The sequence below is a fragment of the Strigops habroptila genome, chromosome 4, assembly GCF_004027225.2.
Source record: "Strigops habroptila isolate Jane chromosome 4, bStrHab1.2.pri, whole genome shotgun sequence".
Taxonomy (NCBI): Eukaryota; Metazoa; Chordata; class Aves; order Psittaciformes; family Psittacidae; genus Strigops; species Strigops habroptila.
Window position 1 is genome coordinate 83726646 of NC_046358.1, and position 16060 is coordinate 83742705.

A 16060-nucleotide genomic window follows, 5' to 3' on the forward strand; every position below is an offset into this window, starting at 1 on the left:
CACTAGCGGTGTCCCCGGGTTATTCCCATCGCGGGGGCAAAGCGGAAAGATGGCGGCCGCCGCGGCTCCCCTCAGCGATGGCGGGAAGCGGGTGGTGGGGTGGGGGGGGCAGCGAGGAGGGCGGTGGCTGGTACCCGCCCCTCGCGCGCCCTCCCTCCTCCCTCACGCGGCGCCGCCATCTTGCAAGCGGACAACCGGAGGCGCTGGGCTCCGCCGCTGCCTTTGCCTGTGTCCTCCCCCCCTTCCCCTCCGGCCGGGGCTGCCTTCTCCCGGGGCCGGGGGGCCGGAGCCGGCAGGTAAGGCCTTCAGCAAGGGGGCACGCCCGCCCGCTCAGCCGGCTGTGTGAGGGGTAGGACATCTTCCTTCCCCAGCGCTGTCTCCCCATCCCCACGCAGGGTTGAGCCGCCTGAGGAAGGGCGGCTTCGTCGCCCTCCCCTCAGGGGCAGTGTGGGTCGGGAGGAACCTCCCTCGGGGCTGCTGGGGGCTCCCTGCAGGTGAAGGGAGCCCGGTCCCATGCTGGGGGCTCTGGCCTGCCCAGGCCTCTCCACTGAGGAGGGGGGGTATCCTCAGGTACCCTGGGGTGCCTGGACGGGCTTCCCCTCCCAGGGGGTGTGTAACCCCTGTGGAGCTGAAGGACTTGTAGGGAGGTGTGGGGTGGAGGGGTCAGCCCTCTGTGGTTTAGCCCGGGGGAGTAGGTTAGTGTGGAGGGTCCTTCTGGGATCCCTCTGTAGGGAGATGGGTGAGAGGGTTCAGTTTCCCTCCAGCCTGTGGGCATCAATTCTTTAGTACCATGGTTTATCCAGTACAGTTATTCCTGCCTCTGTTGCTTTCTGTGTGGGCATCCTCAGTGTAAACCCAGTGCGAATAGGATGTGATGTGTACCCAGTAATTCTTATCATCGTGGTCTGTCGTCGTTAACTGTGTGCAGCCCAAAGGAAAGGGCAGGAGTCTGTGGGCTGCAACCTACCCTGTGGTGCATGTGTTCTAAATCTGATGGAGGCTTGAAGGCTTTGTCCACCTCAAGCTGAGGGCTCTGGTCCCGTGTACCCTTGTGGAGTCATGTTCTTACACATCTAATAAAGTTCTGTGAGCTTGCTCTCATCCCAACACCTGTTTCAAGGCTGGTCCATCAATATTAACTCTCTAAATGCAGCTTCCCTTCCCACACACATAATGTAGCCCACTTGTTGCTGCTGAAATACATCTGCAAGAAAGTCCTTGGCCTATGGTTATGTGAAGAGCTCTGTTCAGTGTTGCCTGTGAATATGTCAGTATCTTACTGTGATGTTAAATGCACCCTGAACAATAACCAAGAACCAACAGCTCTTGTCTTTCAGCTCTTTCACTCTTAACTCTCCTCATTTCCTTAATCAATGGAGTGAAGAAGGTAACACAATTGGAAAAAAACTGTCTTCAAAACACTGTGTGAATATTAGTAACATTGGCAGTTGTCTCTATGTTGTTCCCGTCTAGTTGCACAAGCAGGGTGCTTTCAGGTGTCCTTCTGAGACCTAAAAGCATTTCTAATACATGCTGACTTTGGATCTTTAACACCCTTATGAATAATTGATAGATAGTGGCCATTAGTTACCAGCTGGGAGTTACAGGGAGTAAGCATGCAACAGAACAAAGGAGGAAACACTAGCTAAGCAATAGGTTTCTCCTTAAATTGTTTGGTAGGTAGTTAGAGAGGGATATAGTGGAGCTTTAGACTGGGTGTATGTAACCGTGCTGCCTTCTAGGGTTGGTTTTTTTCCAGTATTATCTGAAAGCAAAGGCTGAAAGGGGTAGGGTATGGCTTTAGTGGTATTGAGGGCCCAACAGTTTCTGGTAGAGTTGAACCATCCAGGCATTCAAATTCTGTTGCCAGAGTTGTTGCTGTTTGTGCTTATGCTCTGCACGTGTTAGAGGTTTTGATGACAGGCAGGTTTCATTCATAGCAGTTGAGCATAGCACAGCCTCTGCATGAAGAGAGTTGTTGTTAGCAAGTCCGTGACTTTGGCTCTTAATTGAGAGTGAATCAGGTCCAGTTTCTGTGATGAGGTCAAACTAAGCAAGAGTATGTCTAGGTGCGGAGGTGAGCTGGGTGAATTTACGAGCCAGCTGTACCTGTGAGTGTGCTTTTCTTTTAGATGCTGTTTTGGAGTACTTAATAGTACTGGTTATGGTTGATACACCATCAGGTTTTTGTAACATTACATTTCTCAGCAGGGAGATGTTTACCAGCAAAAAATTTATTGATTTATCCTAAGCTCTGTTTATTTTGCTTTGAATTATGCCACTCGTATTTGGTATTTCAGTCCTCTTCATAATGCTGAAGGGTTGGACTATTTATACAGCAGACATGAAGTGTGGTGGCCTGAGACCTTTTGAGGTGGATGCTACTTTGATCTATCAGCAGCTGCTGGTCAATAGGATACTGAATACACCTGAATACTTCTTTTTTTCTTTCGTTTGAATAAAATGTTACAGTAGAAGCAGTAATGGAAATGTGATGTTACAAAGAAGAATAAAAAGTGTCAAGATGGAATCCCATCAAAGCCTTGGCAGGATTAGTGCTTTGTACCCTTGATTGCAGAAAACCATAAAAATTGTGTATACCTCCTCTTGATGTTTTTCTCCTGTTTCCACAGGAGAGAGATTAGTATCAAAGAATGACAAGAACTGCTTCACCAAGTGGCTGCATTGTGCAAGAGGTCATTATTTACAGCTACCAGCTTTATTGAGCTCTTCCTTACATTTCATCCTTCTTTGTAAGTCTATAATTTATTGCAAAGTGATGGAAAGATCCACAGCTGTGGAAATAGACTCTTCCAGCCAGAGCCAGGGCCCAGGGACTCTGTTTAGCTCAATTCCACCTCTTTGTGATCTTGCAAAAGTCAGTAAACGTTGCTCAGTTCTGGAAAATGAACTGGACAAGCTGGTGGAAAAGAGAATCTGTGTTAGTAGATGACAGCCTGAGGAAAACATTTAAGTTAGGAAGTTGTCTTGGGGGATCTTTGGAGACCACAGGGGAAGCGTTCTGCTGGAGGGCACGTAGAGCTTGGGGGCAGGAGAAGGAAGGCAGGGTGGGCTGAGGGCCCCTTTAAGCCCTATCTCGGGTGTGCTGAGCTAGCTCAGGAATGTTCCGAAGGATATATTTGTGGTACTATTATTGATAACAAATATTGAGGCTGCTGGAAAATACAGGCTTGTGGGAGACACTTTCTAAACAGTGAAAATCTGGTTTTTGTTTTTAATGTTGTGGCTTTAACAGGCCTTTGATCTCTTGCAGTCTTCTAGAAGCGGAAAAACAACTTAGGTTTGATGTTTTGTGTGCCATCAACTGAAATTGGGGCCATCATGAATATAACCAAGGGTGGACTGGTGCTGTTTTCAGCTAATTCCAATTCGTCATGCATGGAACTGTCGAAGAGGATTGCTGAGTAAGTAAAACCTCCTGCAGGGCCACTCAGGATCTTGGTGTTACTATGTTGGGTTTATTTTACTTCAGACAGATTTCTCATTTTAAGGGAAGTTCCATGGAAAAACCAGCATGGTTTGCAAGAACATGGAGTGTGCTGGATTGCACAGTGTATTTCAACAAATCAATAACAAAGAAAATAACTTATGTTTAAGTTGTTTGGTGGCAGGTTGTGATTTGCTGCAGTGTTACAGAGAACACATGGGAAAATGAATGTTTGATAACACTAAATAATCGTGGTGGAAGCTTTTATCCTATTCTTCTTGTAGCAGGATTTTTCTTAACAAAGCTGTGTCCATCCTGCTCACTATATTTTAGATGGAAACATTAATTTAGCTTTAAATGCAGAAGAGCAGCAGAACTTTGACTTAAGAACATTTTTACTATGCTGCTACAGCAGAATTAGGTTGCACAGCATGACCAAGAGTACTGCAGGGGTTGGGTTTCTTCCTGAGGCTTACGGACCTGAGGTTAGGTATAGATAGGAGGAGAAAGGAGGGTGCAAAGGAACTCGAGTCACATGTGGCAAGGACTTGGACATAAGTGCACAGCACACTCTGGTCTCTCATTTCTTTAGTGATGAGAGTCTGTGCTAATACTGAAGTGGAATAAATAGAGCAAACGTTAGTCTCCCATCACTCATGGCATGGTGCTCGCCAGTATTTCCTATTCACTCTCCACTGACGTTCTTTCTGTAGAGAAGAATGCTTTAAAAGAGGTCTTTTAAGCATTGCAGGTGTGATGCTGCCACGTATAGATACGTATATATATGTCAACATCCATGGAATGTATGTAGAGATACATGTTAGAAACTGTTACATGATTTAGCAGTCAAGTGTTATTCTGCTTGTTCTTCTGAGCTTGACTTGAAATGAGTTTAACTGAGCCTGGGATGCAGCTTCTGGAAACTGCAGATGCTTTGTTAAGAGGTTTCCACTATAATTACTCGGTTTAAGGTTTGGGATTTTCTTTTCTTGCTTTTCTCCTGTGAAATACAGCCATTTCAGTGACTGTCACGTTGTATAGGCTTTGTGTTTGCTTTGCCCTTCATTTTCCCATATTGACTTCTGCTTTTCTTTTTTCTGCTCCTGCAGGCGCTTAGGAGTTGAGATGGGGAAGGTTCAGGTTTATCAAGAGCCAAACAGAGGTGAGCATTGAATTGGCAAAACTAAAAACCCATCTATGATGTGCATGTATTGGCTGCCTGTTCCTCAGACTCTTGTTGGGTTGTGCTGTTGCAAATATGACATGTTTCTCTTCTTGGCAGAAACGAGAGTGCAGATCCAGGAGTCTGTGAGAGGAAAGGATGTATTCATCATCCAAACAGTTTCAAAGTGAGTAACTCTTTAAAGACATTGTGCTGACATGTTGACATGGACTGTCCATAGGAATGCTTCTATTTTAATTTTTCATTTTATGTATAAGATACAGTATAATAAGCTTAGATTAACTAGATAGAGGCTTCTCTTTGTGATTTTGTTGCTGTTGGTTTGGTTTTTGATATGTGCACAAAGAAGACTTCAGTATAAGCTGCTGTTTTAATTTTCAGCTGAATATGAATTCATTGAATATGAAAGTATTCATTGAAAATGTCAATGAAACTTTCCCCTGGGATTCTGCATTCTTTTGCTAAGCACATTCTTCTGCTTATGTCATTCTCTTTAAATTCTTCCCTTCCCAGTTACCTGTCTCCAGCACCATTGCAGAGGTCTAAATGTAGGAGGAGCATTCCCTAAGCAGTGTCCTGTGATTCAGAAAAGAACTTTACAAATGATGAGACTTGTTTTAATGGCACCGGAAACAGGAGGTCTCTTAGTTGATGACCAGTTGTCATCTAAGAAGATGAATTTTTTCATCTAGGGCAAAAAATAGATGGGAATTGTTAAATATTCAGCCTGCTGTTGGCTTGAACAATAGAGGAACCTGTTGTAAAGTCTTAAACTATTTTAAAAAAAGCTTATCTATATAAATATATATATATATTGTTTTGTACCTGATAGAGATGTTGGAGATGAATTATGGGCTACTTTGTTACAGCAGCATGGTATACAAAAAACTGTTGAATTGCCCAAAACAGCAAGTGCAAAAAAAATAATGAAGTCTAATTCTAGTGAAGAATTTGAATGCTGTGTCAGGGGCACTGTCCATCCTGATGTGCACATCTGGATTCTTAGTGCAGATCACTCAGTCACCATACTCTTTACCACCCTGGGTAGGTCTAAATACTGTGTTAAATACAGGGGGTTTATGCTTGAGATACAGAACTGGATGCTTCTCGTTCCAGGGATGTGAATACTACAATCATGGAACTTCTGATCATGGTGTATGCTTGTAAAACCTCCTGTGCCAAAAGCATTATTGGAGTGATTCCTTACTTCCCGTACAGCAAACAGTGCAAGATGAGGAAAAGGGGCTCCATTGTCTCTAAGTTACTGGCCTCCATGATGTGCAAAGCTGGTAAGAGCGCAAGTGTTCTGAAACAACCAGGGCAATGGGGGCTCCTGCTGTCAGCTTTCAAGTTTAGAGATGTCTGTGCACAAGTTGGGGCTCTGGTTAAAAATAACTGCCACGTTTTTCATGTGTTAAAACCCACGTAGGAAGGAGAATGTCATTAGAAATGTTTCCAAATGATGAGTTCATGGAAAAAACCCAAACTTGTAACAGCCTTTTTACAGGTGGCAAAGTGAGTCAGCTGGACATTGCTGCTGTGGGCTGTCTCTCACAATACTGGTCTTTGCCTTTCTGACACTCTGCAGCAGTTGTGCCCTGTCATTGTTTTTTACCTGTTGGATGAATGCATTTTGTAGCTGTCCTTTACATTTGCCATGGTGTGGGAGAATGAGTATTCGTTTTCACAGCCTTCAACACATCTTCAGCTCCTTTCATTTTGCTCCTGTCCTTGGGAAAAAGCAGCAGTTCCAGTGAACACAGTGTGATCTGGTTTCTTATTTTGAGAGAAGTGTTTTGATCATTAGGATTTGGGGCCGTTTTTCAGGAGTTCAGAACTTGAGTATTAGTTGTGGGTCTTCCTGTGTGGCACAGGACAATTTATCTCCTTAGTGCTCCCATTTTGCCACATGTAGAATGGAGAAGGATCTTCCCTGCCTCAGTGTGGCACTGCTGAGTCAATTATGGAGCGTTCTGAGGTTCTTTTGGAAAGGACACTGGGAAGTTACTGAAAAGGGATGGAGTTAATGTGCTCTGTGCTTTCACAGAGTGTAGTATTCTTGTGTTAATGCAGCTTAGAGGTTTTGGTTTGGCCACACTTCAGTGAAACTTAGTAGAGAAATAGTGTGGTTGTTCTCTTATTTTTCTTTATGTGCTTCTCCATATGTCTTTTTTTACTTATTTATCTTTTCTAAAGGACTAACTCACCTCATTACCATGGATTTACACCAGAAGGAAATACAAGGTTTCTTCAATATTCCAGTTGATAACTTGAGAGCATCTCCGTTTTTACTGCAGTACATCCAGGAAGAGGTGAGGAAGGCCTGCTGTTACACTTGCTTTTTTGAATTATGTTTTTGTCATGTCTCAAGGCTTCTGAAACAAATTCCTCTGAAGGGACTTAACTGCTCAAACAGGGCTTTAAAGGGAGAAAGTCATGTTGGGGTAGGGAGTGGTTTTGGGCAGTTGGTTCTTTTCTTCCCCACAGGCTTAACTTTTGCTTTCATGAAGAGCTGGTGTTTTATCCATGCAGTGATGCTGCTCTGTCTTCTTAGATATATTCCCCTAACTAGGATTGTAAAAAAAAAAAAAAAAAAAAAAAAAAAAAAAAAAAAAAAAATGGATTTTCTTGCTCTTGAGATCCTCTTCCTTTCCTGTTTCCAGTGTTGACATCTATAGGATGGACTGCTTGTGTAGGTGTAATTTCTATTGTGTTATGAAAACACTTTGGAAGTGAAGTTGTAAACTGAGAGAGCCTATCGATCCTCCTCTGAAAGCAGGAACAGATGACTTCTTGTGTAGAAATCCTCACTTGCTGTTTGTTCAGCATGTCTTGACTTGAGGAGCTTCACTTAGAATGTTCTGTGCATCCATTTCTCCATCTGCTTTTTACAAGTGCTTTGAGAAGTGCTACTGGTAGATTCATGTATATAAAAATTGTGCAAATGCTAATTGTAGGGGTGAGATGGGTATAATGCCTCTGACTAATGATCATGTGGAATAAAGAAAATGGTTTTTTCCTAGTGAGGGGAAAGATTTTGCTCACTTTTACTTCTGAAGCAAGTTTATTTTTATAGAGAGATAAATGCTTCAATTTAAAGGAAACAAACAAAAACCCCAAACCAATATGATTTTGTTATGACAAACATAACATGAGTTATGTTATCTTTGGGGAATCAGTTGCCACTTGGTAATCTATCATTATCATTTCATTTGGTAATAGAGTCCAAGAGGGTGATAGAACTAGAAGTAGATGACAAAGCTCCAGGCTCTGGCTTTGCCACATTCATTCACCTTCTATACCAGGAGGGAAGTATTGAATGTTGGAAGCACTTTGTAAGTTAAGGAAAAAACATGGAAACCCGAATATGCAGACACAAGACAAGTTGTGCCTTTATATTTCTCGAATGTATGGGGGTTATGGTCCATAACAAGAGCATTGTCCTGGTTGAGCCTTGAAGCACATTTTAATACATGAGCTCTTAATGCTTTACAAAGAATTGTTGCAGGTTTGAGTCTGGCACCGCTGTGCAGTCTGTGAACAGATGAACACTTGTAGAGATCTGCTGGAGTATGTGTAGAGAGGTCTTAAAAGACACTTGAAGTTTCTAATTTCTTCATTCCCCTGCTCGTCCATGAGAGCACTTGCTCAAACTCGAGTTGACTGAATGTATCTGATCAGGTGGGATCTGTACGGGCAAGAGTCTTCACAAGCCAGCTCACACATAGTGTCCTTCCTTAGATTTCATCCAGTGCTGCTCGGGAGGAATTCAGGATTCAGCTCAGGTTCACAGTGGCAGCAGCTTGCTGCGTATCCCACATTGTGAATGCCAAAGCATGAAGAATGTTTCAAATGGGAGTTGGCATGGGATATATTGAGCAGCATGAAATAGAGTCCAGCGTGATAAGAATAGAGGGCACTTAAAAAGCATTTAACTGAGAGTTAAGAGGATGAGGGCTTGTAGTTGTTCCCTGTGGGGAATTTATGGCTAGGTGTGAAGAGAGTTACTTGGTGTTCTGGTGTGAAGACAGTCGAGTGGTACAAAAATAATACAGTGATTTTCCTTTGTGTGCTTACCAAATGCTTGACACTTGGTGTCTTCTCTCTTTCCTATGGGTACATGTTAATCTTAGAGTGACGTAGCTCTTTGTTACAAGGAGTTGTTGATGTCTTTATTATCTTTTGAATGACATTTCTGGTTTTCTGACTTCATCTTTAAAGAGCTGAGAACAAATTTGATAATTTGGCAGGGGAAAAATGAGGCAATGAAGTCGGAACAAGATCAAAGCCTTTATTATGTCAAGTGACAGGCCCTGCCTTGTCCATACCTTCCATCATGTTAATCTTTGTAGCCTCTTGTATAACTAAGTGTCTGTAAAAGAGAGAACATGCTGAATTCTCACTATTATAGGTGGAGTTAGTAGCATTGTGGATTATTAATGTTGCCTGACACGTCCTTAGAAAAGCTCTTTGTTTTCAGTTGCTTAGACCCATGCCCAGATTCAGAACTTCATTTTTCCTTTCCCATGCCTGTTTCAGGTAGAGAGCTTTTGGAAATAGGCAGTCAGCGTGGTTTGTATGTGTGAGGATTAGCTTGTGGAAGGATTTACCTTGCTTGTGTTTGAAAAATAACCCCAAACCAACAGGTATTCCTGTGCTCTGGAACTGGTATTTGAGATCTAACAGCAAGGCAATGAACTGCATGTCAGGGTATCACCCCCCAGTTTGTGCAATTACAGCTGTAACAGATCAGTTTGCAGGTATTTAGTAAAGAGTCTTCCTGTCCCTTAACGTTGGGATCCTGAGGAGGGGATGTGCTCTGTAGGACTTTGCTTTTGCAGCTGAGAGTGGCTGTGGGCTACTGCTGATAGAAGGACAGGCTGGTTCTCTGCGTGGTGCTCTCTGTGAGAGATGGATTGTCCAGTGAAAGAAAATGCTGAGTTTGCAAGGAAGAGGGTAAGATGAGATGTTAGAGGGAGCAGAGATTGGTGTTGCAAGGGAGGGCTGGAAGCATCAACAATGGAATGCTCAAGAAGTTACAGATGAGGAGGTATGTGTAGAACGAGTCTGATGTGAAGTCAGTGTTTCCAGGGAAAATGGAGATGAGGATAAGAAACTTTTGAGACATGGGGACTAAAATGCTGCCTAAATGGAGAGGAGGAGTCAGGAGTGAAAAGCCAGTATGGGGATGTTGGGGCAGGGCAGGGACAGCTAACTTTGGAGTAGATCTTGTTTATGAAGGCTGACTGAATGAGCCATCAGGCATCAAAATGAAACCCAGACTTCTTGGCCTTACCCCTTTGCTGCTGTTGGCATTTGCAGCAGCATCCTCTAGTGCTGATCTGCACAGAAGATGGTTTGCAGCAATATTAGACTGTTTCACCAGGACGAGTGCAGTGAATGTGGAACTTTTACACCTTTTGATGCTCCATATAAAGAGTCTGATGTGATGCAGAGGTGTTACTTTTTGGTGTGCTCTGAAACCAATAGGAAATAGATGAAACACTGTATTCTCAAGTGGTTAAACTGCCATGTGCACTCGCAAGACAACTTAAGTTGACCAGGAAACTTTAATTTTGGTGGTTTCCTGTTTCTTTTAACACTTGTCCATGTAGCCCTGATGTTCTAAAGCAGTTAATTTGATGTCCTCCATGATATGTTCATGAAAGGTACAGTTTTTAATACCTGAATTTTCTAAATACCTGGTTTTACTGAGCTCTGAACTCTGATCATGTACCATGGATTCTTGAGGTTGCTTTCGATGCTTAAAATTCTTCTGGCAAAATAAAGTTCTCTTGATTCTAACTGAGTTTCAATTTGTCTAAAGATATGAAGTAGACATTGCTATCTGTTATTTACTACAGATACCAGACTACAGGAATGCTGTAATTGTGGCCAAATCACCTGCGTCTGCAAAGAGGTGGGTAAGATCTGCTCTCTTGTGGTAGAGCAGGAAATCTTGATCGTGATTTTGTGCTAAAGGATCTAGTGTAAAGGACAGAGATCCCATAATTAGAAGATGCTGCCTTCAAATCCCTCCCAATTCTCCTTTGCCAGATGAGTAGTTTTAACATCCTCACTATAATTATAATAAATCTAAGGAGAGTAAAAAAAATCAAACCAAAGGGTGAGGTGAATCAATGCAGCGCTTAGGCTTAAAAAGGTATTTAATCATATTAGATTTGTGTGCATTTACATCATTAATTTCCTGCTGTAAATGAAAAATGGCTGGAAGTGTAACAGCGTTAATCCAAAGTAATTGCTAAGCATGGTCATAACCTAGAACATGGTTGATCAGATCCTAAATACAGATGGCTTTTACCCAGCGTGGTGGAACAGGATTTGATGGTTGACATGATTTTGATTGTGAAGTCCTTGTTGGCTGTTCTTAATCCATGAAGCTCTTTGATTGACTGTCCTGAACTCTGTGGAACTACACCACTTTCAGCAGGTGGTGGAAGAGTTGGATGGTGGTTTCCGGGATACTGTATTTGCTGTGGTGACAACCAAGAGTTTGTTACAAAGTTGTCATGCCAAGGGATCATAATACTCTTTGTAAGAAAGGGTTTTACTATTTTATGTAGCAAATCAGACATACTTTTATTTGTGGAAGTATAGTGAAGGGAGCAACTTTGGTCACCTTTGTTTTCCAGTGGTACTTTTTGTGTGATTTCTTTTGTTTTGGCCAGTTACTTTACATTGGCTTGTCTTTGTTTCTTTTACTTGGTGCCAGTATTGCCTCTCGTTGAAGCATTTCATGCTTGGCAAGTAACTGTGCATGCCAGCAGATAGTCTCTATGTACCTTTAGCTGATCAGACAGATAAGTTGCACACGTAACCTGTTTGGGTAGGAGAGGATCCCAGAGCTGTACTGTTTAGCTTCATGTCCACATGTGAGCATTTAAGAGCAGTGTTTGAGGAGGTACGTTATGTTTGGAAAAGGCTGATGGAATGTTTCAGCTTAATCAAGGAAAACACTTGTAAGATGAATTCCAACTTGTGTAAGAGAACCTCTGCTTGATGAAGTCAGAATGTTTCTGTGGTTTCTGAGCTCATTGGAAAATGAATCAATCATTTCACTGTTACTTTGAACTTCATTCAGTTTAATATTGCATTTTAAAGTAGTAGTTATGGTTTTGTTGATAGGATTAAGCCTTCGAAGTCTTAACCCTTAATGTTTGGAATCATAATTTATCTGGAAGTAATTACTTGCAAAAACTATCCCACCTGTGTGCTGACCACAGGGCAGAAGATTCTTCAGTTTGAAGTCACTGAGTAGTCACGATGGGCACATTATTCTCTGGACTTTGAGTTGTTTGGGTAGTGAAACAGGGCTTAAGTGTGAAGGAGCTGGCTCAGGCCATTAGATGCTTATGTTGGAACAAGGTGGCTCACTCTGAATGTGTCAAGCCCACCTTGCCCAGGAGTCTAGATGACTGGCTTAGACTAGATGTGGAATTCTGGGATGTGCAAGGTAAGGTAGGATGAATCTGCTACTTTTGACTTGCTGCTTCCAGTTTCTGGGATACAAATGCTGTCTGTGAAATTCCTGTTTTCCTGCCTCTGCTGTCCCCACTCCCCCAGCTGACCTTACACTTCTTTACATAAATTCCTAATTTTAGTTGAAGAAACACTGCACAGTGAAGGAATTTCTGTAAGTCAGTAAAAAACCAGGCTGTGACTTTGAAGCGTGGTTTGTCAGGCAAAATGATTGTCTGGGCTCCCTTTTCCATGGGGTGTCTGAGGTTGTGTCAGGGATATTGCCTTTATTTAGTGCACATCTTGCTAACAATAAATCAGTGAACACTTGTTTTCTGTTCTCATGTAAATATATATATATTTTCCTATTAAATGTAACCAGTCCAGGTATCCATGCTTGTTTTGGTTACTGTTAGCTGAGAGCTGAGACCTGCTAAAGCATGGGATCTCAGGAATGCTGAAGGCTGGGAAATGGTTTTCTGGCTGTTGGGCAAAACAGAAGGGAAGAATCAGAATGATGTGACTTGCAGCATTTATCCTGTTGCTTCAAGGCCAGTGTGTGGCTATTTCAAGGTTATTCTGACTTTCACAGCCTGATGAAATGAAGGTACTAAGGGGCAAGCGGTTTCTTCTATCCATTTTCCTAAACTTTTTAGGATCATTCCATTTTTCCTCTGAAACATTAGGAATAAAATGGGAATAGGGTAGGATTGTACAAATATGAATTACTGTAAATGTAATGAATTTCTGTTGTTTTTAACCCTTTCCCTACAGGGCCCAGTCCTTTGCTGAGCGCTTACGGTTGGGAATTGCAGTGATTCACGGGGAAGCTCAGGATGCAGAGTCGGACATGGTGGATGGTCGCCACTCACCACCTACAGCCAAAAACATAGCTGCTATTCATCCCAGTCTGGAGATACCCAGTAAGTAAGTTTGTGTGTGAAAGTGTTCAACCTGTTGTTTTCTGTGGGGTTGGGGAATGGGGCTGGCAGTGGTGGGCCATCTTTAGGGGCAAAACAGAGAGTTGCTTGCTTAGTAGTAGGAAAAAAGATTCCTTTTGGATGCTTTGTACATGGTTTTAGTGCTAGGCTGTAGGTGAGGTCTGTGTAGATGGGGCTGTGGCATTACAGGCAGTCAGAACCCCTGGCAGAGAGGCCTCACTTCTTTGCCATTTACTTTCCCACTGGAATTTTTCTGGGATACAGAGCTAATAAGCTGAGCTGACACTGGGTTTGTCACACTGTATAATGTCACAGCCCTCAGCAGAGTACGCTTGCTGAATGTGGATGTGATCTCTAGCTGCGTGAGCACAGATTCATTGCATAAACCCGGCTTGGATCTCAGTAAGGTGGTTGAACTGGTTGGGTCTGCAAACCACTCTATTCTCTGGACTCAAATGAAGAATTAATTGACTTGGTTAACAATTTGGGTGTAAATGAATGTAGTTATTTTCTGAAGCTTAACCAAAGCATTATTTTGTATTAAAATCTTGCTGGTTTTCCCCGGTAAAAACTCTGTGATGGTTGAGACAGTTGTTGCTTCATTCCTCTCTCTAACAGTGGTGACCTAGGCAAAGCAGACACTTGAAGTAAATTGTATAAACTTTCTCTCTCTTTCTCCTTTCTACCCCTCTAAAAAAATTTGCTGTTGATCAGTGCTGATTCCCAAGGAAAAACCACCCATCACAGTTGTTGGAGATGTAGGAGGAAGAATAGCTATCATCGTGGTAAGTAAGATGCCATCACTTCTGCTAAATTACATTCAATATGTGAAAGTTGCAGAAGTCAAGTAGATATTCTGCTGTGTCAGCAACTAAACTTGGGTTGATGGTGGACTTTTGGTACTGCACTGTTCATACAGTGGGGTTCTGCACTCTGGCTGGAGCTGCCCATGTGAATATAAAGAGATCTGTGCTGAAAAGCAGCATTTGGACCTTGTTTTTGTGAAGAGGCAGATAAAATCCTGCTCAGGTGCTTGCCTGAACACAGCTGGTTGGGTGGCATCACCATGTTTCTATCTTGTGGGTTTAGAAATGCTGCTGCTGATGCAGCCTGCCTTATGGCTTCTTTAAAGCAGAGTGTAATCTCTGCATTTCTTCTGTTAGTTTGGTTTTTGACTGAATGTCAGTTGTTTTGGCTTTTCCCTCCTTCCCTCATGGAGCAATCCCTCTGCCCCTTGACGCTGCAGTACCTTTGGATGCTCTGCTTCTTGCTCTTTCGCTCTTACCATCCAGCTCAGGTGTCTGAAGAGCAGCATCAATAAAAATGTCCATTTTGCATTGGCTGTAAACTGTTAGATGTGGTCAAGATGTAATGTTGGTCTGGGTGGTGGATCTTCACTTGACTTGATCTCCTCTTGCCAGGATGACATCATAGATGACGTTGACAGCTTCCTGGCTGCAGCTGAGACCCTCAAGGAGCGGGGGGCTTACAAGATCTTTGTAATGGCCACACATGGCCTCTTATCTTCAGATGCTCCCAGGCTCATCGAGGAATCTGCAATTGATGAGGTGAGTACGGATCATGGATTCTGAACTTCTCATCGGGTGGCCTGGGGTTTTATAAGCAAAGAGCTTTCTCCTGACTTGATTATTAAAATACACTGGTGTGAAGAATTTAGCTGGGACGTTCCTGGATTTGGGCTTTCTGACTGTGGAGTTGTATACTAGAATATTAGCATCTACACATCCTTAAGCTATAGTGACAGGAAAATAGGGAAGCCATGAGGTGAAGGACTGCCAGTGCTGGCAGCCTTTGTTCCCTTCAGTCTGGGGGATATTGTCCTTCCTTCCTTTGGAGACCTGCATGGCAGAGTGAATGGAGGGAAGGAAGGACAGAGCCATTAGTATCCATGGATACATGCAATCCTGTGGCAGTGCAGGGCTCTTCCTAAGGTTTTAACCCTGACAGTGAGGTAAAAGGTGGCTTCACAAGATCTGGTGGTGGATATTCCCTTCTACAGCTTTAATACAGGAGGTGGAAAACAGCTACATCTTTCTGATTGTTGTTTTTCTCTCTGTAGGTGGTTGTTACAAACACAATCCCCCATGAAATACAGAAACTCCAGTGCCCTAAAATCAAGACTGTGGATATCAGCATGATCCTCTCGGAAGCCATTCGCAGGATTCATAACGGGGAGTCCATGTCTTACCTCTTCAGAAATATAGGACTGGATGATTAATGCTTCTTCCTCTAAAGAAATAGAATAAACCCCAAACTGGGCCAAACTGGAAGCAGATACCGAGCTGTGAAGCGTCATACTTACCTTAATATTTCTATTGAGCCACTTCTTGTTTTCTCTTGGTTTTAAGTATCAAGGTAGAACAGTTTTTAAGAGCATTTTTCTTTGCAGGGTTTTATTTTTTGGGGGTGGGGTGGGTGGGGAATAAACATTTGACAGAAAACCTGTTAGTTGCTTTTAGGTTAGTTGCACTATATACATGATGGGAAAAAACCACCCCAAAACACTTGAGGCAAGAATTTGGCTTCTAAATTAAGCATTCCTTTCCCAAAGCTGCTTGCTACAAGTGCTTTAAAAGATAAGAAAATGAAGTGACTGTATAATACTTGCATTTTAAAAGCCAAAAAGGTTGTACTGTTGTTGGCAGTTGAGTGATTTTTGTAGGAGTGCTTTTATAGAAAAGCAGATGAAATATGCACCTGTATTTATTTTCTGCCACAAAGAATAAAGACTTGTTTTTGTGTGAGCTTTCTAAAAATGTTCGTGTACCACTTGTCTTCTAAAGTGTGGCCCTTTAAAGTGATCTGCAGGGCAGGAGGTGAAGTGATTCTTTTATCTCGATGTCTTCCTTTGGAATGTGCTTCTTGGCAGGACAGAGAGTGATGTATGTTTGGTGGTTGTAATAGTGAAACACTGGTAGAGGAGGAGGAGAAGCTGCTTTTCCCTAATGCTGATCCTCGTGGTCATTTATCAACCCATCTTCTGCTGAG

At 42.7% G+C, this 16060-nt stretch overlaps 1 protein-coding gene across 3 annotated transcripts; it reads left to right on the plus strand.

The window, feature by feature from the left end:
* PRPSAP2 (phosphoribosyl pyrophosphate synthetase associated protein 2) lies at positions 1–15828 on the plus strand. 3 transcript variants are annotated; one of them, XM_030483903.1, is made up of 12 exons: positions 1–1259; positions 2634–2753; positions 3275–3425; positions 4558–4610; positions 4731–4797; positions 5748–5920; positions 6828–6943; positions 10496–10551; positions 12885–13033; positions 13766–13836; positions 14473–14619; positions 15132–15828. In XM_030483903.1, the coding sequence occupies exons 3-12, from the start codon at positions 3307–3309 to the stop codon at positions 15288–15290; spliced, it is 1110 nt and encodes a 369-aa protein (XP_030339763.1). In that variant the 5' UTR covers positions 1–1259; positions 2634–2753; positions 3275–3306; the 3' UTR covers positions 15291–15828. The 3 variants fall into 3 exon arrangements, with proteins under 3 accessions (XP_030339763.1, XP_030339764.1, XP_030339765.1); XM_030483904.1 differs by having other exon boundaries at positions 1–296; positions 15132–15816; XM_030483905.1 differs by lacking the exon at positions 2634–2753 and having other exon boundaries at positions 1–296.
* Positions 15829–16060: the final 232 nt, after the last annotated feature.

Bases quoted from the DNA above. Each gene is read 5' to 3' on its own strand.
- PRPSAP2 (XM_030483903.1), top strand. From the start codon at position 3,307: ATGTTTTGTGTGCCATCAACTGAAATTGGGGCCATCATGAATATAACC. The intron at 6,944-10,495 runs GTGAGGAAGGCC...TATTTACTACAG, and splicing joins TGCAGTACATCCAGGAAGAG to ATACCAGACTACAGGAATGC. The intron at 13,034-13,765 runs GTAAGTAAGTTT...GCTGTTGATCAG, and splicing joins TCCCAGTCTGGAGATACCCA to TGCTGATTCCCAAGGAAAAA.